Source organism: Lissotriton vulgaris, chromosome 9 (assembly GCF_964263255.1).
Source record: "Lissotriton vulgaris chromosome 9, aLisVul1.2, whole genome shotgun sequence".
In the NCBI taxonomy this organism is placed as follows: domain Eukaryota; kingdom Metazoa; phylum Chordata; class Amphibia; order Caudata; family Salamandridae; genus Lissotriton; species Lissotriton vulgaris.
The window spans coordinates 483,760,230-483,785,697 of NC_141697.1; the positions used below are offsets into that span (position 1 = coordinate 483,760,230).

At 44.6% G+C, this 25,468-nt stretch overlaps 1 protein-coding gene across 1 annotated transcript in view; it reads left to right on the plus strand.

Annotated features, from left to right (window-relative positions):
- Positions 1 to 25,468, plus strand: part of KCNH5 (potassium voltage-gated channel subfamily H member 5) — an 815,449-nt gene that overhangs the window by 762,498 nt on the left and 27,483 nt on the right. The window contains exon 11 of the mRNA XM_086937941.1: positions 15,299 to 15,495. Within this exon, the coding sequence (XP_086794067.1) occupies positions 15,299 to 15,495 (197 nt within the window). The remainder of the gene's footprint in view (positions 1 to 15,298; positions 15,496 to 25,468) is intronic.

A 25,468-nucleotide genomic window follows, 5' to 3' on the forward strand; every position in this document is an offset into this window, starting at 1 on the left:
AACAAAGAAAAAAAAAAAGGGGGTAAAAAAACAAAGAGAAAGGAATATTAATCATGAGTGTCCATGCCAGAAGGAGACACAGACTGCAGGAACGAGTGGAGCTTCTGCGGTTCATCAAATAAACGAGTGCGACCATTGTGCGTGATTTTACAGAAGCATGGATGAAAGATGCCATACTGGATATTCAATTGTCTCATCAGAGGGCGAAGATTCAAAAATTCTTTGCGTCGAGCATTCGTAGCACTAGAAAGGTCTTGAGAAATAAAAATATTGTGACCAGACCATATAAGACGTCTTTTACTTTTAGCAGCCTTCAACATGGACATTAATTCAGTAAATTCTAGAAAAAGCATAATGATACCACGAGGTTAAGAAGCATGAGGTTGAAGACGGCCTAACCGATGGGCTCTTTGGATATTAAGAGGATGTGCTGAAGGTTAGAGTTCTAGAAGATCCATCAGAAACTTCTGTAAAAAAGACACCATATCAGTCCCCACGACATTTTCTGGAAGACCGTACAGGCGTAGGTTATTCCTCCGGTTATGATTTTCAAGGTCCTCCGTGCGTAATTTCAATTTGTGAATTTCTTGTTCCAAAGAAGGGATCTTGGAGGAGACATCTTGTATATCATTTACACGTTGCTCCAACTCCAGGACTTTGCCATCCATAACCGCCAGTTTTGCTTCAATCTGAGAAAGTTTGACATTGGTAGCCGACATGAATGGTTGAAGACTGCGGACTCCTTTAAGATAGAGTCCAGTACGGGATTTGGCGAAGCATTGGGAGACGGTGGATCATTTTTTAGTCTTTTCACTTTAGTTCCAGTGGCAGAGTGTTTCGAATTTCCATGCTCAAGAGACATAGTGAAGCCTTCAATTGAGATTACAGGCACAGTCAAACACGCGTAAAAAGAAAAATGGAAAAATTAAAAATAAAAAGAGTAGGTCAGGCAGGGTCAGGAGGCAAAACAGGAACCGGCAGTTGAGATTTCCAATAGTATATTCCGACTGCTTAACTAAAGAAATAGAGAGGAGTCACGAATAGGCATGTCTCTTCCAGGGTGATTTGGAGCAGTAGGTAGATATAGGAAACAGACAAAGCACATTTCAAAACCAAATTGCGAAGTATATTGAGCAATGGGCACTACAAAATGTGAAGAGCAAGCATTAGTGCCTAGATTCAAGCAAGATATTGGTGACAACGCAATTTAGGTGCAGAGGTGGTTGGTGACAGAATTTATCATTCAACAGAGCTTCAGTGCATCGCTATGTACACCACCATTCAGGTAATGAGAACCAAGTGGAGACGTGGTGTGATGGGTGAACTAGAAATTAATTTAGTCCAACATTAGCCATTAAACATAGCAAGCGTTTGAAGAAACCTTGCAAAAACATTGTTGCAGAAGCCCCAGAATAGGTTAAAAAAACGGGCATTCTCACCATAGCAACAAAATGGCGGCCATCATCACCACATAGGTAAAAGATCAAGGCAACAGAATAGGCAAATGCTTATATAGACGAAAAAAAGGCATCAAAATCGCGATTTACACCACATTTAATCAAATGTAGGAAGCAGATACGCGATATGTCCAAAGCAAGAACAGCAGCATAGCTCAAAAAAACGAAGATGCGGAATCTGGAGAAAGGACGCCGGCTCGCCGGCACAAAATGGTGGCCGCCCGCGTCCAAAGTGAAAGAAAGTTACCGGCTGGGATATTTGGATCCAGAGGCACAGCCGGTTGATTTCAAGTGCTGCGCCGGTCTCCCGACATCTTCACACAGCCGCAGGTATAAGCCGGAACCTCCACGAATCCCTCAGAGGTCCGCTAAAATCGCCGAAGGTTCGCCGTGACACGGAGCTCACAGGGGATGCGCGATCTCTCGCCGGAGCCTAAGCCACGCCCCGACTGTAATAACTTATAATAGTCGAGTTCTAAAGTATTTTCTTTACAAAATGGTTAATGGGTGCATCACAACTTACCACGTATAAAGATATTAGAGACTACGGTTTATATAGGGATTATAGAATGCCCGGACTATGCTAAACCCAGGAGTTTTTGGCTCAAACCCCTTTGTTGCAATATGGGTACGCGCAGTTATCTGGTAGCCCTTCGCATCCTAATGACGGACACTTCCCCTCCCATTGTTTGTGGTGTAGCCAAATTTTTAAAGCATTTCTGGTTGATTCGTTGCAAGAGATTGTCAATAGCGGTTAAATTCGTTTTTAGCTAACTTATTCTGGCATTACATGTCTTTTTATCTTTCTTAAATGTAAATTCAATATTGCTCCTTAAAAATGTTTTTTCTAGTTTTGTAAATGCTGTATTTTGTGTACGCTTTCAAGATATCTTGCATATCGAATAAAAGCTTCAACAAAAAAAGAATACCATATGTTATAAAATATTTAATACACTTTTTTAATAATTCAAAATACATACATACATAGTTTATTTTAAATTTGATACAGACCTCAACTGAGGTCCACAAATACACAAACATAGTTTTAAACATTTACAATGACAGCCTTAGCATCAGCTTTAAGCATTTCAAAGGTAAAAACATTTCATCATAATTTTTGCAACATATTTAAAATAAAAATCATTATATATTTATCTGGTTGATAACAGTAACTTCATTCGATAGGTTTCCCAAAGCTTAAATAGGTCATGTGAAAAATCAGTTTGTACTTAAAGGTAATAGTTCATAATATCAACTTAAAATATTTATACTTTTTAAAACGTTATCATCATGGATTTTAAAACAACTTTAGAAAGCTCTTTAAAAATGTATAAAATTGATAACAAGTGGGTTCATCCAGTGGTGATTTACAGAGCTTAATTAGGTTTTGTTTAGACTTACCATTGCATCTGATACTCATAGGCATTAAATACCTCCTCCTGGCTTCATCTAGGGTTGGGTTTTAATAATTCAACTTCTTACTCAATTTCAAATCTTCTGTGATAACTGGAAAATATGCCAGGTGATGTATTTGTTAATTCTCCAGTGCTACACATAGTTAATTCATGAAAAACTGATTTCCCCTGTCTGAACTAATCATTCACAAAATTCACAAATTCACAATGGCATCCACTGCCACATCAGTTGGCTTTGCCAGGTCAAAGCAGGTTAGCATGGTATCTGCTGACAGTGCTGCTTTCGTCAGACAGAACATCTATTATTGTGACTTACTCCAGAGACATGTTTTGGCCACTTTGAGTAGTTCTCAGAGAGAGCAGTAATGTGTGTGAGGTTCCAGATGAACATCTTGCAATCATTAACCATGATTCATGGGAAACCTGTGCATCTCAGTGATGAAGGAGCGGGAGCACTAACTGCTTTAATGTATGTCATCTCGGCAGGATCAGGGTTAACTCCATCTGATGAAATCTGGAACCCAAAAAAGCTAATAGGGTATTTCATAAACCCACATTTGGTCCTATGTAAAGTCGGACTGCTGTCTTGCAGCCTCTGTACTACCTTCTTCAGCCTCCGGTGGTGTTCCTCTAATGTGATGGCATAGATCAAACCATTAAGTACCCCTAACTGGTGTGAACCTCACAGCTCATGCTTAAGAAAACTTCAGCAGCTCTGGAGATGCCAAAGTTTAGCACTCTATAGCGGTACAGTCCTACTTGTGTTGAGAGAGTGGTGATTTATCCCGACTCTGGTCCTACAAAGATTTGGTGGTATCCTGAATGTAGATCAATCTGGAAGAACCAGCAATCTCTGCTTAATTCACCTCCTATGACATCCACCGTGGGACTGAGGCACCTCCTCTAGTTTCCTGAGCTCCTCTTCCATTTTGTGGAGGAGTTGAAAGGCCACCCTTTGGTTTCCTAATGCTTTGAGGTGAACATTGTGATCAATGTGGAGTCAAACTTGTTGACCTTTGAGGCATCCGATCCCACCGAACAAATCTGGACATTGTGTAACACCCCTCGAGTTTGGCGTGGTAGATTTGCATTTGAAATTGTACCAGGCACAATTATTGAGCTTTTTGGCTGCTCAGCAGCTGGCCTGTCCGCTATGAGTGACATACACTTTAGTCTGCACTATCTGGGAAACAACCATTACAACACAGCCATTACAACGCACTATCTTTACAACGCAGCTGTTACAACACAATTGTCTTTACATCGCATGCCATTACAATGCAGACATTACAACACATGCCATTACAATGCATACCGTTACAATGCATACCATTAAAATGCATGCCATGACAATGCATACCATTGCAACGCATGCCAATACAACACATTATAAGGTAAGTAATGGATATTTTTTTGCTTTAAGGTGGGTATGACTTTTGGAGTACGTAGGAATAATAATTTTCACCCCTACACTATCTAACACTTTCCCTACTGTTGCAATCACTGGAGTAGAAGTAGTAATTTTTACCCCTTCACTATCCAACACTTACCCTACTGTTGCACTGACTGGAGTGGGAATAGTAATGTTTACCCCTACACTATTCAACACTTTCACCACTGTTACCCTAAAAGTATTATGAGTTGTGATGGTATGCGTTGTAATCGTATGTGTTGTTATGGTAGTTTTTACAAATGCATTGTAATCGCATGCGTTGTAAAATAATGCATTGTAATGGTAGTTGCGATGGAAAAAACACATTGTAAAGGCATACATGGTAATTGCTTGCGTTGTAACATCATATATTTGAACTATTTGCCCTTGATGCTCCAGCGTTGTCACAAAATCTCCATCCAGTGGCAATGGCTCTACACACTCACAGGCACATACTCAAACTTTGGTGGGTTTCAGTTTGGTTTACATCTTTCAACTTGTTGAATATGTGTCTGGACATTACATTGGCTGACACTCCTGTGTCAATGACTGTGCTTCCCGGATTGAAGCCAGCCAGGATACTGCACTTTAGGGGAGACATCTGCCTTGGGCTCGGGGATTGCAGGATGTGTACAATGGGAAGTACTTCTTCAGTGTCATCATCCATGTCTGGGGATTCTTGGTCTGGATTAATAGCTACCAGAGCCTTATGTTTGGCTTGATGGGTCTGGCAGGGCATGTGAGGATGGCCTTCCGGCAGGTTATGTACTTCTTCCTCATTGCCGGGTAGCCTCCTTGGTAAGGCGTCACAATGCCTCAACACGCACATGCTCGCTAAGATGGTTTGATGTTGGTGCCACCTTTTCCTTTCTCAATAGTACCCTTTGCAACGAAGTTCACTGGCTCTGTTTTGATGGAATTATTCAGGACTGCTTCTGTCTGTGACAATCTTTGTTTCAGAACAGGTCCTTGTAGGATCCCATAGTGATAATTTCAGCTACTAAATTGACTGGCTCCTGCAGGATCTGCTCAGGCAGCTTGGTTGAGTTGCACCCCTGAAATATCTGTGCCAAGACAACCTTGGGCTCATCCTTGAATGTGCATAATGTTCTAGCCAGCTCATTTAGGGAGGGGTAGACCATGTCTATAGATTCTTTAGTCTCTTGCTTTGCCTGGCAAAACTCAAACAGTTCATAATTTGAATTTGCTAAGGCTGCTATTAATGTGGCATAGGTGTGCAGGGCCACACTTCGTGGTGAGTCATTGATCGTTTATATATTTTTCCCCCTCCTATGTGCAGTAGAAGTGGGCATTTTGTGTTGTCTACTATGCCGGTGACAACAAAATGTAGGTCCAGGTGTTTGACCCATATCTTCCATTTGGGAACCTGTCCTAATGTGGGCCTTCAAAATGGAATTGGTCTATGACCCTAATGTTTGCCATTGGCCTGGTACATGTTCAGTGTCACTGCTGATTTCTATATACTTTGTACACATGACTTTATAGCACTGGTAGTTGGTACTTTGGCTGCTTTAAGTCATGGTGATGCAGTGTGGTGGTTGATTCCGCTGCCATGAGCACCATCTGGCAGCAGGGTCACTATCTGTGAGTCTCCCTCCTTACCTCCCAACAGTCTGTGATCATTCTGGCGATGTCAATTCCATATTTTTATGCAGGAGCACACTCTGGTGCAAGTTTGAAATTACTGTGCTATGACACTCTGCAGCCACGACATCCCCTTATGGGCTGAGGGGCCATGCACCCATCTTTTTCCCAACAAGAAGACCGTCTGTCTCGCTGAACAAAAGGTAGCCTGGCAGACAGGAGGTAGACATGCTCTAAATGTGCAGGCTTCTGGCTGCCTGAGGCAATCTTTGCCAGGCTAAGGATTTCATAGCCCTGTTGTCATGACCACCTCAGTCTGGCATAAGTGCCCCGAAGCCCTCTTCCTTGTGATGAGGGAGAACATCACTGATTGACTCAGGGTTGGGCATTTCAGTTTTAAGCCCTGAAGTCCCCTGGGCTGAGTGTCAGTCAGAGACAGAGTGGTTATGGGTCCGCTAATTCTCACTGACCCTGTCCCACTCTGTGACGAGCAAGGGACTACTGCCTTCCCTTAGGCCAGGCAATGAGGGAAAGCAGCAGTTACAACCTTCCCTAAACCTCTAAGACTTCCATCCAGGAGAGCTGCAGTGAAGGTTAGTTTTGCGTTTTTTTATATTTGGTGCGTGCATGCGAGTTTGTATAAATGTTTGTATGTGTAGTTGTGAGTGAGTGTTAGGAATGCATGGGTGTGAGTGTGTATGTGTGGGCTCAAGCCCTCCTTCCTTCTAAAATTAATGCCTGCTATTGACACTCAGGCTGTGCTCACTGGACTGGTCTTAGCCTAGCATTCCCTGTTGTCACAGTTGGGTGCGAGCTCACCCTCAGGGAGGCTGCAAGGGGATGTGTGCTGGTCTCCCGGCTGAACTGCTATTGTGTCATGTCCCGGCTTGGGGTTTTGATTTCTTGAGCCAGTGGCAGCATTCAAGTATGCACACAGCTTTCTCTTCTCTGCCTCATGGCCTAACTTCATGCAGCAGCAGTTGCCTTTGCCTGGCGTGCTTTGGCTCCTTGTTCTTATCATTGGATGGTAACAAAAGCAAGGGCGCTCTTATTGGGATGGGATGTCACATCCTGTCCATCATCGGCAGACGTTATATTGAGCGGCCTTAACCTTGAATTGATGGTTTTCACATGGGGGAAAAGGCACTTATACTTTATTATCCTACAATGTAGATACCTGCTAATGCACACACCACCCTTATGTAGGTGAAGTCACCTGACAGGGCAAAACCTAATCACTCTAGCTAAACCTCAGGGAAGGGAGCGGGACACACATAGCCCAATATCCCCCCCTGCCCAAACATACTGGGGTCCAACTTACTGATAGCCAACAACAAGAAAAGCCAAGAAGGTGGTCACCTCATTTGTCTAATAGGCAGTGATTACCATGAAAGATTGTTAACAATGATTTTTTAGGACTGTTTGCTTTTCTAATTCTGACTTTTAAGGCACTGGAATATTACCATTGAAAATAAACATGCTCAGTTGTTAAGCCACACATTTCATAATCACTTCCCAAGCCATGGGAAGATTGGGATTGGACTATAAAAAAAGTCCATAAAATGAAAGGGCCACCTAAGTATTTTTAGGTACGGAATCATTTCACTGATTTGTAGATCAGGTAAAATGGCTATTGTGTGTGGAGTTATTTATTAGTTAACACTATCATTTTCTACAGACAGGAAAATATTTTGACTGTTTTGGCTGTTATGGCAACATAATAGGTGGAAGAGTTTTATGTTGTTTATAGTTTTTTTCAATTGCTATCAGAAAAAAGGGCGAATTTGTGTGAGATTGAAGGTAGACGTTGTGCTGTATACAGACTGTCCCGGTGATGGTTTCCCTCAGTGCTGAAGTTATATTTTGATGAAAAACCATTGTAATTCCTTGCATTTAAAAACATAATGAATTGGGGGTGGTTCAGAGTGAGGTTTTTAATCTGAGGTTCATAACTTGAAATAGTTATTTAGATTTATTCAGAGAGTATTTGACTTTTGCATGTTATCTTTGCTTGCCAATGTTGAGCTTTGTAATGAAGGTGCCATTTTTCCTTTCGTCTTGATGATCAAAATGTTATTTCCAAATTTCTTAGACTACCAGGCTCTCTCACGCTTTCAAATATCCTAGCACCCATCAGATTATAACCATGGTCAGTCTGTTCATCCATTACAAATGTCCTTTGTGAAAAAGCTCCAGCCTCAGTATCTGTCAGTGGCTTGAGGATATGGGGCCTTCCAGCCATTCATGCTATATCCATACACTCAGAACTGTTGCATATCAGAATATTGATAGCAAAACTATTTTCTGAAATAAATAGTGTGGCTTAAATATCGTTTACACAACTATCCTTCCATTGGGAGTAGATTGTCTTCTACTCATTTCAGTAGGGTGAAACATTTGTAAACTATATTAAGAAATCAATATTTTTGTCAGATAATATTGTCCATCCTGCTAGAGGACTCTTGTACTGGTCATTGTGCTCTGTCTGTGGACACTCTGCAGTGCCTGACTGGTGGCTCTCATTAGCTAAGATCCATGAGATTGTTTCCCTTTCCAATCACAACTGAAGTAAGAATCCCCAAAATGGCATACGCCATAACCTTCTCCCAATGGCTGTGGGGTGATCTGAGCCAAATTGAAAATAATACTTCCAACAACCCATGGATGAATGGAGCTGAACAATGGTAAGCAATGACTGAAGGGTGATTACCAAATGGCCCCATCTCTCAAGTATTATTATTTATTATTTACATGAGCTCTGCTTGGGGAAGATGAGAGCTCTGACCACTGACATCAGGGTTGTGTGGAAAAGGCCTCTTTATTGAAACAGGTGCACATTACAATTAACCTACGCCTTTGCCTTACAAAAATACAACCTCACTATCCAAAGATACAGCCTATTGTACTCTACCACTCCTAATGTATCCCCCCCCCTTCATAACAAACTAATACATCAACATTGTTTCTGATCAATGGCTGTTCAAATGTAAGTGATAACTCCAAAATCCCTTCCCTCTTTCCTACATCTATTAACCTGTTAGCCTATCTAAGCTTAAAGGTCCTGTCATGAGTAGTCTTGAACTTGCCTACAAAACCCCCTTTCATCCTGAACTGCCACTGACAATAACAATAAACTTCGGTAAACCATGGCAACTTCTCAGCCAACCGCCACCTATAAAAAGGTGGGTGCTGACCCCCACTTTCCCCCGGGCTCCTTCTTACCTTTTTCTGCCTTCCTCCTGATGCAGGTGGTAAGTCCAAGGATTAACTAACCTTCAGTACCTTCTCCATGACCAGCTTAATCTGCAACAAGTAAAGCTCCATTCCAATGAATGATAAATGGACTCATCACTGCAGAAGAACTTCTGATCCGCATACCGAAGGTCTGAATGTTCCAACCTACCTGTCCCTAAGTTCCTACAGAAAAAAATACATCTCCTTAATCAATTTCCTCGTTGCCCTATCTATAGCTGCCCTCCACCCTCTCCTAGGTACGAACTCCCTCCAGATCACATGGCATCCGGCCCACAAAGCAAGTATCTCACCCAGGTCTGTCTTCATGCATTCTATCAGAGCCTAACCTTTCTGTACCACCAAGTCGTTTTCACATAGATGAATCAACAGAATGTCTGGGCAATGCGACTCCTGTCCTGAGTTTGTGCAAACAAGTAAGAAGCTCTTGCCATCTCATTCCACTTTCCCCATACGACTTAATACCATGTAAGGACACACCAAAACCCAAATGAGTCCCCTGCCCTGATGACCTTGTGTACCATTCCACCCATTACACAAAGGAATCTCCTACGATCCATATCTACAACCCTGCTGCCTAGGGGCCGGACAAAATATGACAGTCCGTTCTGATATTTATTAAAAACTTTCCCTCCCCCTGATATGGTGCCTAAAGCAGTTTGATGACCACTTGCCTACATCCATGATAGATTCTGGCTCCCAACCCCGCCTTCCTGCTTTGGTAGCCATGCCTATAAGAAAGGAATGGGCACCATATCCAAATGGATCTACCCTGACCAATCTTGGCACCTTTAGCCTCACGGACAGCAATTAGAACGGAGTGACAGGCAGACATTCATGATATCTGAATACTTCCTCTCATATGACCCCTCTACCAATATTAGCCCCAAACACTTCTAACACTGTAAGGTCCCCAAGAACATCCAGGACTTGAGTGCTGAAAATAGTGCCAACTCACTCTTCGATGTACACACTACTGAAAGAGCATGCATCACCTGACCAAAAATGTCTAACGTCAGCGGAATTCTCTTGGAACCACAGCACCCTTTCCCTCTAACCCATTCTTCTAAAATATGTTCACCTAGCTTGCACGCTGATAGAGAGTACCCACAAAGAAATTTACCCATGAAAGCTGGGTTCATTAATTTTTCTGCAATAGTCACCCTTGACTCTCCTTGTTTTATAGGAAACATCATAAATTGCACTATGTCCTCTGTCCTAAGCCAGCTCTCCTATCTCCGCCTAGCTCCTCTGTCTACAAATTCAGACCAAGCCTGAGTTTAACCTCTTCATGTCGATGGTGCTAAAGAACCTAATACCAGCTGAAGCATCCTTTCTCTCCTACAGACCAGAGCTCCTACGGCATCTGGGTCTGGCCAGCCCATGGAATATCTTCCACTGCAAAATTAAACAAAGCATCTGATATGTCATTGTCCACACCTGGCATGTGTTGGATCCTAAATATTGTGTCACAATGTAGGCATTGAATATTCAAAAATCCTCAATAATTTCAACAACTGGGCATCCTTCACTCACTATCTATTGACAACCTGTACCACAGACATGTTGTACACCCTGAAAGGTACATTTTTGTGAGACAGCTGATCCCCTCAGAGCTCCAGTGCTATAACTAGGGGGAAGAATTCCAGAAACGCTATACTACAGCCCCCTTATTTCCACTGCTGCAGCCATTCTTCTGTGCACTAATGCCCTTGCCAAAAGATGCCAAAACCTGCACCCCCTGCTGCGTCAGAAATGAGCTCAGCATCCCATTCTACATCTTCTAAGGCTGCTATTGCGATCCCATTAAATGAGTGTAGGAATGACCCCACATGCATACATTCTCTTTGACACCTGCTGAAAACCTGATGTGATGATGGGAGAGTGTGCAACCTGATAGTGTCCTCTCTGCGCAGACCAATCAGCAAGCAAAGTTCAAGTGTCCCATTAGCAACTGCACCTCATTTTCCAGGACTTTAGCCTTGCTTAACATTCCGTCCAGCAGGTGCTGCATTTTCAGTTTCTTTAATTCCGGCAGTCTGGATACCAAAGCCTGAGAATTGATCTCAATACCCAAAAAAGACAAGACAGTGCTGGGACCTATTGTCTTCTTTTGTGCTAAAGGCACGTCTATGTAATCCATGAGCACCCTGATACTGTCCAGAGCACATTGGCAGTCAGCAGAACTGGGCCTCCCTATGAAGCAGAAATCATCTATATAGTGGGTTCCCACATCATTGCTGGTGTACCATGTGAACATCTACTTAAGAAAGGAACTGGAGCACTTGAAAAGAGAACAGGAGATCAAGCCGCCTATTGGCAAAACTTTATCAACGTTCCAACTACCCTCAAACTGCATGCCCAGCAGGTGAAAATTAGCACGGTGTACATGCAACAAACGGAAAACCAAATTAATGTAGCTCTTAGCCATAAGCATCCCCTGTTCTGCTCAAGTCATTAATGCTAATGCCACTTCCGTGGAGTAATATGTGACTGAAACTTGTTCCCTGGGTATATAGTCATTCACTGACTTGTCTCCTGCCAGGAGAGATGTTGAATGAGATGGAACGGACCTTGCTCTTTTTTGAGTACCACCCTGATTGGTGACCCGATTAAGTGGTCCATCTGCCACTTATCAAACGGCCCACCATTCTCCCTTCTCTGCTCTCCTTTCTCAGTTTTCCCATCAAAATTTGATTGTGCTCTGATGCTGATTTCAAATTGGTCGCCCAGTACAGCAGTTTCGGATGCTCATATCCCAACCTAAAACCATACCTAAAATCATCCAGCAAGAACTCAGCATCACCATGCTTAGCGTAATGAGGGAGCCAACCAGCTAGCCTGTCCAATTTAATAGGTGTATAAGCCTTCCCTGCAGATTCTTGTCCGCTTCGTCCCTCTTTGTATGTGTTACCCTCCCCATATTGCTACTCCCATGGTGTTGACTTACCCTACACCCTGCTGCTCTCCATACCCCCCTGCATCTGGGATCTCCACCAAACTAGTTAATCAGGGGATGCTTGCCAGTACATTTTGAACACTCGTGGTAGCATTTGCAGATTTCCCTCATACAGACTCCCTTATTTTAGTCCCAACATGTACCAAAATGGTTAATTTGACCCTTGCTTGGCACTCTCACTCCTGCCCGGGTGGGGTGACCCTGAAAGGGCCGATATGTGATTGGCAAAGCCCTGGCAGTAAATAGCAACTTTCCAAACTTTGTCGGGCCCATTTTATGCTGCCAGGGATCTGGGTCGAGTTCCCTCCACTGTGCTTCTGGGACAACCGCCAAGCGTACCCGGAACTTCTCATCATATTGTACCTAGGCACACCCTCCATAATTGAACTGTGCCTTCCTTATCACATCCATGTATTTGAAAAGAGCAACAGACCTTTCCTAAATGCTGCTCACAATATACATATGAGGAAAGCAGCAGTCCAATTTTCAATGGTTACCAGTACTCTTAGTCTTTTGGAAAGCTCTAGCTCATCCTCTTTTGATCCCTCTTTAGACCTCAGCCACCTATTTAGGAACTTCAACATTTCTACGTACTCACCCATCAAAGCCTTCTTTTTCATTGTGAGCATGAGGTGCACCCCTAGAAGTTTAGATGTCCCCATGTAAGACAACTTTTAAGCTTCACTTCTATACTCTCCATCTTGTATGTCTTTGAGGAATCCTGTTGTCCCTCGCTTCTCAACCCTGACCCGAGCTAACTCATATCTCCTCCTTACTAGCCTCCTGGCCTGTTTGCAGTGCAGATGTTCCTTCCTTTTTGCCTGTCTGACCTACCCTGCAGGTGTTTGTTCCACTAAACTGTCATCTGTGTGCACTCCAGCATCCTTTATGTAGAGACACTTCCAGAGGAGGACCTCCTCACTCTCCTGAGGCTCCTTCACCTCCATATCCATGGATACCATGCAAGAGGGGTAAGCACTGCTATGCAACACCTTACCTGGTGCAAAGGTTGGTGCTCTCTCAGGAACCACTGCTTCACTACACTCTCTAGACACCAGGTTCCGCTCTGACCTTCCTGATTTTACTGGGTGCTATGCTCCTGCAAAAAGCTAGTGGCAGAGTGATTAGAATGGCCCCCACCATCCCCTTTTACCACTATACAGCCATTTCTGCCCGAACTTAATCTTTGTCCCTCAAATCTACTTCCTCCAAGATTTGACTGTCCTCAACCTCTTAGTAAAGCAAAGTCTGCTGGCTTGCATATAGCAAATCCATATCATGTGCATCCCCCTTCACAGGGTTCCGTAATCATAACCCTTGTTGCCCAAAAACATCCATACTTAACTTACGTGAGCGGGCCACACCTCACCCTCCCCACTGTTCTAAAGATGCAGGGCACACTGTCCTGTGATCTCCTGCCCTGGAGCTGCACTCAACCCTTCCAGGTGATGCACTGCAGAGGTTACACCACACCTTCTTGGGCCAGTGGTGTCACTGTCCATTGCCGCCCTCCAACTGGCAGCCCGGGACCACGCTTTCCTTTCTCCTTGTGCTTGATAAGCCGCACAAGGCTCGCCCAAGTCAGGCTCATTTTGACTTGTGCCGACCTGTAAAAAAGAGGAAGACAGGCCCTGTGTGCTGTGTAAATAACATGCTCGCTGCACTCCTTTCTCTTGACCCTCTGATTCTGCTGCTAACCCACTCGCTCCCTCACCCAGCTCCAGTAACAAGTGGGACCATTGGCTTAACTGGGGTGTCCTCTGGACGTGGTCCTGTACCCCTGTGAGGTGCCCATCTTACAATATACTTTAAATGGGGGTGTCTTACCACCCAGGCATCACTCAAACGTTCTACTAGGGGCTACATTTGTACTGACCCCACTATCTCTAACCCCTGTTCATCATCCTTGCTCCACTTTCTGCAAGTGCAGGGCAAAGCTTCCACAACAGTTCCTCTCTGTACCCCCCGTGACTCCCTGCCCACCAATATTTCACTGATGGGGCCCTGTCCCCCCTCCAACCCTCTGCCCTGAGCTCCTGTACAGCCAATAGGGCCATGTCCAACCATGGTGAGCTAATCCACTGAATGGTGTTCCACCTGGTAGAATGTGGAGCCCCAATCCCTTGCTCATACTCATTATCTGGTGCCTGGACATGCTACTTACACAGGAGATCATTGAATACCTCCCTAAACTCTACTGTCCTTCTCCCTCTCTGCCGCCACAGGGCCCTCGGCATGCACAACAGGCCGCGCAAGGCCTTCCTTGTGTCACCGGAGGCCTCGCGAGGATGTACCGTATGTTGGGTCCAAACTTTACTAATGGCCTGGGTGACGCCACCTCCCATTCGGCCTCGGCCTCTCCCATGATGACGGATGATGAACCCGCCCCAGTCTAACGGACGGGCCTATGCTGAGAACCATTGCGCCCCACACGAGCACCGGGGAAGCTGCCTCGCCCTTGTTAGCCTGCCGTTTTCTTGGGGTCACTCTCCCTCACCCCATTCGCTTCCTCCCTACTATAGCGACTGCTATTAAGCGGCGCCCATCCTGCCAACAGAGCTAGGCGTCCTGCAGATACCAGGAACTGCACCGCCTGCACCACCATCTCGTCCGGGGAAGCTCCCACCGACGCCATTTTAGTAAGTGCTGTTGTTAATTAATGGAACCTGCAGACGTAGTGATGTCATTAAACTACTCAGACTACTAAACACGCTTCACTGGAATAAACAACCCTGCCAGCCACAGTGTCATATGACAAAATTGAGGCTGGCACACAAAATGCCTGGTTTTATAACCTTGGGCTACCAAGTAGCCCAAAAGAAGCCCAAATCCCTGAGCAATCATCCAACTGCTCCACTTCCTCAAAATACCCGGGGGGCAGACCTCCCTCTGGTTGGTGCCCCCCAAATCCTCCTTGCAGCTTAAGTTATCTATTGATAATCCTAAACGCTGCAGCAGAGACATCCCCGTTAACCTGTTTAAAATGTGCATATATTATATTGAAACTTCAGCAGGATTTAAATCTTACTAGAATAATATTGGTTACTGTATTCAATGTATTTTTGTAAATATTTTGTTTACAATGCAATGATTGTTCCATGTGTGTTTCTAACAAACAATATAAATATTCTGTAATTGAGGTAAGTAAATCATCATATTATTTTTCAAACTTTTCTAGGGAAAGGAGATGTGTTCGGAGACGTATTTTGGAAAGAAACCACCCTTGCTCACGCATGCGCTAATGTTCGAGCGCTGACTTACTGTGATTTACACATCATTAAACGAGAAGCCTTGCTAAAGGTGCTGGACTTTTACACAGCATTTGCAAACTCATTTTCAAGGAATCTGACACTCACCTGCAATCTAAGAAAGAGGGTAAGCATTTTGCATCATTCTTTTCGTGCCTTTCTTTTAAATCATGCTTTTTATTTCTTTTGCAAGCACAAGTAGACATGGCTCCAGACTTCCAAACGGACTGAGTGTGCATGCATGTATTGGCGCGTTATGCATACCGGACACTCACCGAGAAGACAGACAAGCAATTGAGTCATAGAAAAGAGCGCTTTTCCCCTGGGAGGACCTGCATTCAAAGACACATGTATTTTCTTCCGATAAAGGGTAGGATTCAGGGTCACAACTAGTCCCAAACTTCAGAAGGGGGGCTAAAACTCCTAGTCATGGCCAGCTCGAGCGCTGGTTACAGCAGTCTTTTTTGGCGCTCTCCCCTGCCATATCGTTTTTCTTAATGAATTCCCTGACTACCACTCTCCAACAGTGCACCTCGTCTCTCCATAGACTCACTCTGATGTATGTTTAATTTTTTTATAGTGCTACTCGTAGTTCACTCACACTCAGTTCTGTGATCTGCATGGTATGCATTCTTAACCCTCTGTGCTACTTTACAAAGAGTCAAAACTGCAACTAGACAAACTTCTGAACTCTCACTAGTAGGAAAATGAATCACCAGAGTTTTCGTGATATTTTTATTGTTGCCTAACAACTACCTGACGCACAAGGAAGTTCATGTGCCTTAAAACCCAAACTTATTTTAAAAACTGAGCCCCCATACTAAAGTCAATGCCAGGTGGGGCTGCACCAGTCACACTGCCCTAAAGCCAGCCTCCCTTCAGCAATGTGGCAGAACAAGCATTTCCAGAAATGGGGTGAGAGCTAGCCTCATACTCATTATGTGTTGATAAAGATCTATGTAAGAGGTGAGGTGTGATACTGTCCCCAAATTCCAGAAAGCAAAAAAAGTTAACAGATTTCTTGTTGATGATTTAAGGGAAAGTAGACTCCTCCCCTGAGAATATTTTGAAACTTTTAGGATCAAATTTGCTAGAACGCCGCAAACCCTTACAGCATTCATGAAATATTCCTGTATTTTCATCCTGCACCAGGGAAGCCTTGCCTTTCTAGCAGTATATCTCATTGTTTTTCAAATGTCTAAAGTTAGAAATTACTTCCACTATACCAAGGTCATCCTTTTTTCATGGGTGAACCCTGTATGCCAAGAAGTACATTCAGTATGACAGTGCAAGAAATTTAACATTAGATACTTTCGCCATAGCCATGGCTACCGCTAAAAAAAAATCAGCGGTCAGCATTTTACCATTGACACCCCCTACAAAACGAGTACAGGAAATCCCATGACAAGAGTTACCTCAATTATCAGTTCCAATATTTTTCTATGGATCCACCACCGTTGCTAAGAATTACGTACTTCATGTCAGGGCCTTCGGCCAGGTGTGGTGGCGCGTGTTCTGTGTCTCTGCTTTTGGGTATGACTGAGCTAACGGCTTTCTCAATTGGTCAGTTCATGTCCCCACAGCCAATGATGATGCCTTAATAGAAGTATGTTGGGGCCTGCAGTTTGACATATTCTGTTAGTGCCCTTGTCCATAAGGCAATAATAAACTCCAGTATGCCACACCAGCAGCACACTTGCATGCATAACACACATACTGTGACACACACACACATCCTCTCACACACACAGTATCACTATATCTCTTACACTCTTTTGTACGTTTGTACTTTGTCACACTCACACACAGACACACTGCCACTCACACTTTCGTTAGTCAATCTGCTTTTATTGTTTTAGAAAAGCTTACCCTGCTTCTTCTGTTATACCTGCCTTGCCTTTTAGTGAAGCCTAATAAAAACATTCTCTATTCACTATCCTTAAAGTAGCTGTTTGGGCTTATATTTGGTTTCCCATGTAGAAGCAGTTACAGTATATGAACTGAACTATATCCCATCTTCCAAATGACCCTATGAAATGCTTGACTTCTGTGGCAACCATGGATTTTATCCTTTAACACTTCGCATTTTGGTGAATGGAAAGCCAGGAATGGCTGAAGGTGTCACACCATCCTTATTCCATCACCATGCACCAAAGCCTCTACCCTAGTCTCCCTCCTCAAGCCAGCCCACGTTCTCAGTCTACTCTCCCCTCTTGCACCAGCCCCATTGTTGAAGATGGAATTAAGTAAGCATCTAGAACTACGGAAAGAGTGGGTATTCTGTTAGTGACTTTGTAGAATTATGTGTATATTCTAGCGAGTTGTGTAATTTGTATATGTGCAGAGCAAGAGGGGTGCTCTTATAAGTGCTGGGTAATGGTGACTAGTGTGTGAGTGCAGCCTGAATGGTGCGAGTGTAGGGTGAAAAATGTGCAGGTGTGAGTATCATTTGAACTGCATGACTGCAATGTGCGAAGAGGGCCCATAAGAGTGTTGGGTGAGAGGAGTGTGTGCAGAGTGAGAGTAGTGGGCGCAGGGTGGTTTGAGCAGTGTGAATACTGGGTGAGTGGTGTGCCTGTGTATGGGGCAGGGTGAGCGTCAAGAGTGAAGGGTGATCTGTGAGAATGACTGGGAAACCTTGCCTTTTGGACGACCAGAGCACCGTGTGGAGGCTCTACCCTTCTGGACTTCGTCGCTGGATTTCATCGCGGAAAATTCTACACCTTGCAGGACCCGCTGCGCGGGTCCCGCTGCGCCTCCAGCTACCGAGAGGCTCGTGTGGGGAGCTGGTAACTTCCTGGACCATCTGCACCCCGGCAGGCTGCGAGCAGCCTAGCAGGGACTCCATTGCCCAGGAGTCCCTGCTTGTCACACCTGTGGCCGCTCTCCCTGCCGGCCACGCCCCCTGGCTGAATAAAAGAGCACAAGTCCCATTTGCCTGTGGGAAACCTTGCCTTTTGGACGACCAGAGCACCGTGTGGAGGCTCTACCCTTCTGGACTTCGTCGCTGGATTTCATCGCGGAAAATTCTACACCTTGCAGGACCCGCTGCGCGGGTCCCGCTGCGCCTCCAGCTACCGAGAGGCTTGTGTGGGGAGCTGATAACTTTCTGGACCATCTGCACCCCAGCAGGGCTGTGAGCAGCCTAGCAGGGACTCCATTGCCCAGGAGTCCCTGCGTGTCACACCTGTGGCCGCTCTCCCTGCCGGCCACGCCCCCTGGCTGAATAAAAGAGCACAAGTCCCATTTGCCTGTGGGAAACCTTGCCTTTTGGACGACCAGAGCACCGTGTGGAGGCTCTACCCTTCTGGACTTCGTCGCTGGATTTCATCGCGGAAAATTCTACACCTTACAGGACCCGCTGCGCGGGTCCCGCTGCGCCTCCAGCTACCGAGAGGCTCGTGTGGGGAGCTGGTAACTTCCTGGACCATCTGCACCCCGGCAGGGCTGCGAGCAGCCTAGCAGGGACTCCATTGCCCAGGAGTCCCTGCTTGTCACACCTGTGGCCGCTCTCCCTGCCGGCCACGCCCCCTGGCTGAATAAAAGAGCACAAGTCCCATTTGCCTGTGGGAAACCTTGCCTTTTGGACGACCAGAGCACCGTGTGGAGGCTCTACCCTTCTGGACTTCGTCGCTGGATTTCATCACGGAAAATTCTACACCTTGCAGGACCCGCTGCGCGGGTCCCGCTGCGCCTCCAGCTACCGAGAGGCTCGTGTGGGGAGCTGGTAACTTCCTGGACCATCTGCACCCCGGCAGGGCTGCGAGCAGCCTAGCAGGGACTCCATTGCCCAGGAGTCCCTGCGTGTCACACCTGTGGCCGCTCTCCCTGCCGGCCACGCCCACTGCCCTTCCCTAGCTCTATATCACAGTTAGGAGCTACCGCTGCGCGGTAGCGAGCGGGAGCGACCGGGGCGAAGACCGGGCAAAGAGCGGGCCGTTTGAGGCCGTTCGAGGTCTGAGAGGACTGGACTGGGCCATCCCTCTTGGTCCTAACCCTCGGACTCTCTCGTGACTATTCACCATGTCATCACGTGAGTACAAAGAGAGGGCTGCTAAATCCAAACTGAAAAATGGCACCTTAGATGATTTTATTACCAGGACTCACTCAGCCATAGATACAGAGATTGCTAAAATGCAACATCGAGTTTCCATTGAACTGGATGCTGCAAGGAGACTCTCACAGGAGTTAGCTGCGGCCAAAAAATCCTCACTAGGGTCCATAGCTCTTGCTAAAACCCCTGACCGTTTAATTGGCCCACCGCTTACCCTGATTGAAACAATGGCAGATATTCACCAGCCATCAGCACCCACTATATTTATACCGAAGGAGGATTCACCATCAGTATCCTCTAACTTTTTAAAAACGACTATGGTTGGGTCAATAGGGGAAATGAAGGAGTGCAACGGAGGCTCCCCGGAAATGGCGCTAAAATCAACATCTACAGAGCAGATTGGAGGAATCTCTGACATTAAACAGCAAGGGCCACATACGAAAAGGAAGCGTAATAACCAAACAGCATACGCTAGGAAAAAGGCAAAGATTGCGAAGGCTCAGTTATCTACTAAGCCACCATCTCCGCCCCCAGTGATTAATACGCAGCCTTCTGATTTGCCACCAGAAGTTGATGTAGACTCGCTGACGATAACTCACGATAATAATAATCTCGTGATAGAGAATGAAACTAGTGGGGTACCACTCTGCGTTATAAAAGGGAAAGATGTTGAATTTCTGACCGTGGTATGGGAAACACTTAAAAAACTTTTAAATCCCTTTGAAGATAGATTATCTCAGATAGGATCCCAGCTTTCGAACATGGAAAAAAGCTTTTCAAATTTGGGGAAAAAACCATCCCATAAGGAAGATAAGGATCTCATGGGCAGTCTTGAGAAGCTTACAAAAAGTCTGCTGAACCCCCTGATGGAAAAAACCCAAATCATAAATCTAAAATTAGATCAATTGGAGTTTTTAACATCCAAGAACACCGCCCTACTGGAGAGTCTGGTAGGTAATAACAAACAATCCGTTATTACTGGTGGTCACACTAATAGTAATAACAGCAGTTTAGGGAAAAAGGGCCCCAAGAACAACCAGATACATTTACAGCAACCTAAACCAGCAAAATCTACAGATCCTAACGGTATCACCCCTTGTATAGCACCAGCTCCTTTAATTAAAATTAAGCAGGTGACTACAGCAGGCCCTAAGTCTAGCAACTCTTTGGCGGTGACTACACCGGTTAACACAGCTGCCCCGACCTTGCCTAACACTGAAGGGAAAGAAACTCCAGCTAGTAAACCTCTGGTTCCTAGTAAAACCCCCTTACAAGGTAAACAGATTTATGTAAACATACCCCCGGAGTCTGCCCCATATATGGCAATCCTGACAGGTGTTCCATTAATCCCAGAGAATAAATATGAGAAAAGCGAGGACCTCTTAAACAAAACAAAATTCTGGCTAAATACCAATAGGCCTTTAACCGAGGACACTGCTACGAAAATCTTAAGTGTACGGAGGGTCCCCTGGGTTGGGCCAAGTAAAAAAGACCTGGAGGGTTAACTTCAGAGACAACTGGGTTAATGATATCATTTGCAGTAAGGCGAGGTTTGGTAGGGTGGGGGATATTCAGTGTGTGGGTCTTGAATATTTTTATCCCAACCTCTACCAGACTACCCCAAACCGAAATCCCTATCATCGTGGTTATAGTACAAATGGCAAACAGCACATGGGCTGGGCACACAACATGAATATGAATCAAGGCCCGCAAAATTATTATACCCCTTGGCATGAACAGCTCGCTTTATGGGGCCACCAAGTATGGGCCCCTCCACACAAGTCCCCTATAACCCACGAAGACCAAGGTTTCAGGGCGCAGATTATCCTGGTTGGTTCCCAAATAATAACAATAATATCCCACTGAGGAATCGTTTTGACCCTTTAATGGGTATGGATGGGGTAGACTGACTACCATCCGGGACTGAAGGCATTGCACCAAGTATCTTGAATGTGGGAAAAAATGAAGACTTAGGGACACGCATCAATGATGATTCAGTGTTGGTGACTCTTGAATGTGACAATGTGAATACTGGACCTCGTCAGCCAGGGACTCCTGTCACGCCTGTGGGAAACATCTCCATCTCCATGGGCTATGAGAGGAATAGATCATTATTGCCTGAACAAAGCACCTCCGCCACAAGAGATGCTTTGGGAAGCATCCATGGAATACAAGGGCCATCATCACCATCATTATTATTATCCTTACTATCCTGGAACATTTCCGGATTAGCGAGTAGACTGGAAGATGAGGCATGGCTGGTCTTTGTGGAAGCTCATGGAATCCTGTGTTTACAGGAGACGTGGTCTAGGACCACTTGTGACATCGAGGATTTTCAGTCATTTACTGTTCCGGCTGTTCCATCTACATTGGGGAGGGCAAAAGGTGGAATAATGACAGCATTGTCTACAAAACTACAGGAACTGAAAACCTCGAAATTGGTGGAGACAAACTGGTACCAAGTGCTGTTATTAGAACATCTCTACCCAGATCCCGTTTTATTAATTAATTGGTAATATAACATCTTCAACGAACACGACATCTCGATAATCCAAAGTTTGGAGGATGCATTGGGTAAAGCACGCAACAGGCACCCTACATCGTCTCTCATTTGGGTCGGCGACTTCAACTGTACTTTGTGCAGTTTTGGAGGCTCAAATGTGTGTGGACTAGAGGACTTGAATGCCCAGCCTCTGACCCACTTTAGACATACACCTCAGGGGGATGCTTTGAATAATATTATTATCACAAATGATTTGCGTGCAGTAGACCCTTGGTCTGCCCCAGATACCCTGCATATACCAACCTTTCAGAGTACGAGGGGGGAGATGAGCACAATTGATTTTGTTTTGGTATCTAGTACCTTTTTCAAGTATGTTGATAAGTTGGAGGTGGTGGCAAATCCTGCAAGTGATCATAACCCTTTAATGCTGTTATTGTGTGTGCCAACAAAAGAATCACCAAGGATTTGGGAACAGCCAATTAAGTATAATAAGAATCAGGGTGTCACATTGAAATGGGGGAAGGTAAATGTGACAAAACTGGAGGAAGACATTGTTGTTAATTGTGAAACGGAAATAGAATTATGTCTAGCCCCAGGATCTGACCCCCATCAGGTTATTGAAAGCTTCGAGAAGTTGTGTGGTCATGCAGCAAAGCACCTTAGAAAACCCAAGGGGAAGGGAGGCCAAAAGGCCTTTAGATGGTTTGACTCTGTGTGTTCTGCTACACACCGATCGTTAAAACTAGCCCTGCGCCAAAAGCCAAGAAACAAAGAGCTTGTAAGGACTAGCAGAAAGGTTTACAGGGATGCTATTGCAAAAAGAAAGCAAGACTTAAAAGTCAGTGCTTGGGATGATCTCGAAAAGGCTGCAGAACTAAAAGATAGTAGGCTCTTTTGGGAGGTCATAAATCGTCCTCTCTTCAAGAGCGACAATAAAGAATCTATAGTTGTGTAGGTTACCGCTGATCAATGGGTTCAACATTTTACTAAGATTTTTAACCCCAATTCTATCTCAATAATGGCAAGTACCGAAGGGACAGGGGATCTGGTGGCACCTCCCTCGGCTTTGACCCTCAGCTCTTCACTTACACTGATTGAGATTGAGGAAGCCTTAGGGAAAGGAGCATCACTAAAAGCCCCAGGCCCAGATGCTGTCCCCTTGGACCTTTTTAAGTCCAATGTCAGTCTGTGGGCACCCATCTTACTGAATGTGTTCAAGGCTGTTGTGGTTGGGCGTATTCCTGGTACATGGAAGGAGGCAACTGTAGTGCCGATTTTTAAGAAAGGCAATAGGTCTGACCCACGCTGCTACCGCCCGATTTCCTTAATAGATGCCTCATGTAAGATTCTGGGTAGGGTAATCCTGGCGAGATTAGAAAGTTGGGCAGATTCCACAGGTTTCATAGTTAACTCTCAGTATGGTTTTAGACGTGGAAAGGGGACAAACGAGCAGTGCTTTAATTTGGCACTAATTTTAGGCAAGTACATGAAGGCAAAAAAATCCTCTGTCAGTCTTGCCTTCATGGACTTGACGAGTGCTTTTGACACTGTTTGCAGACATAAGTTGTGGCGGATGATGGATGATATGGGCTTTGAGGAACCTTCAGTCACATTGCTTCGCAGGTTACATGAAGTAACAACTGTATCTATTAGATTTGGTTCTGGAGGGGAAATAACAAAACCAATACCTTCAACTGAAGGTGTGCGTCAAGGGTGCATCCTGGCGCCTTTTCTTTTTCTGGTTTACACAAATGGATTAGAACAGTACCTATTAAACCAGGGTTGTGACTTCCCAAAAATCAATGGTAAAAGTATTCCCATGCTTTCTTATGCAGATGATACTTTCCTCATGACATTGACAGGAAATAGCATGCAAGTGTGTCTAGATGCTTTCAATACATTCATGCTTGATCTTGACCTAAAGGTGAATTTTGAGAAATCTTTTGTAATGTCTTGTGGCCCTAAGGGGTCAACTATTAGGAAATTTGTGGTCAACAATCGCATAATTGGAAAAGTGGGAAACTTTAACTACCTTAGTAATCTGTTTGACAGCAAACTAAGTTGGACACCGGTCATGAAGGTTCGAGCCCAGAACATGACAAGGGCGATAGAGGGTATTTTTCGTTTCTGTAGTAAACTAGGGCAAAAACATATTATGCACCTCAGAACCCTTTACACCTCAAAATGTTTATCAGTAGCCACTTATAGGGCAGGGGTGTGGGGGACCGAAATACCATCCGTAATCCAGGTGGTGGAAAATAACTTTATAAAAAGGGTCCTATCAGTTCCTAAAGGTTCCTCAAATATTTTCTGCCACAAAGAAATCGGTATGGCCTGTGTTTCTGATATAATTCGCTTGTCCCCTCTACTGTTATGGGGTAAAATTTGGAAATCTGAAGACCTGCAACTTACCAAAGACATTATTACCTATTGCATGGCTTTAGAAAACTCAAAACAGATTCCCTGGTTGTCTTATGTCTATAATATGTTGAAAAAGATTGGACTGGGGTCATATTACGACAATCCGGAAAGAATTGAGGGAAACTATAAGGCGGATATAAAAGCAAAGTATTGGGAAACATTAAACCCACCGCCTATAGTCAATGTTACTGATAATGCTATTGCCTATGCCTGTAAACCCCAACCTCAGTTTTATTTAACATTTACTGTTAATGTGCAATGGCGATTCCTTCTAACAAGGTTTAGGCTGGAGATTCTGCACTTCTTGCTTGCATTCCCGAAACAAGGGGGTTGGTGTGAGAGGCTGCCCCCTTGCCCTTGTAATAATAGGGATAGACAAAGCACTTTACATCTGGTTCTTTTTTGCTCCCTATATAAGGAGCCAAGACTCCGGTTTATCAAACCAATCCTGAAGGGGAGGCAACCTTGCACTTATGAGGAAGGGTACGAATATCTGTCATCATTATCCTCCGTAGAAATTTGCTGTTCCATGTTAAATTTTATTACAATCTCACTAAAGATTAGGAAGACTTATGGGTAGTATTACATGTATAGAATTTTTCCTGTTGAAAATCATGTCTTGTATATTCTTTTATGGTCATTATTATGTCTTTCTAATGTCTTTCTTAAATTCTGGAAAAATTGTGCTTTTTAAATCAGAACTTTTTAATCCTATGAGGCATGATGAATTGTATGTTCAATACTTTTATGATTCATTTTATGTATCGAATAAAGTTTTTGAAACGAACGACTGGTCAGTGCATGGTGAGAGGAGTTAATCCAGAGTGAATAGTGAGTCCCTATGAGTTCTGGCAGACTATTGTCTTCGTGTGTAGGCAGGATGATCAGAGTGCCTGTATGAATTCAGGCTGAGAGGTTTGTCTATGTGTGTTCAGGGTGAGAGGAGAAAGTGCAGGGTGAGTGGTGTTATTCAGGTTGAATGCTGTGCTTGTTTTGTGGTGTGCGTGCAGGATGAGTCCTGTGCCCATGTTAGTGAACTGTGAGCTGTGTGAGTGACAGGAGTGCCCAGTGAGCAATGTAACAATTTAAGAGTAGGGTGAGAGTAGTGACTGCCGGGTGAGT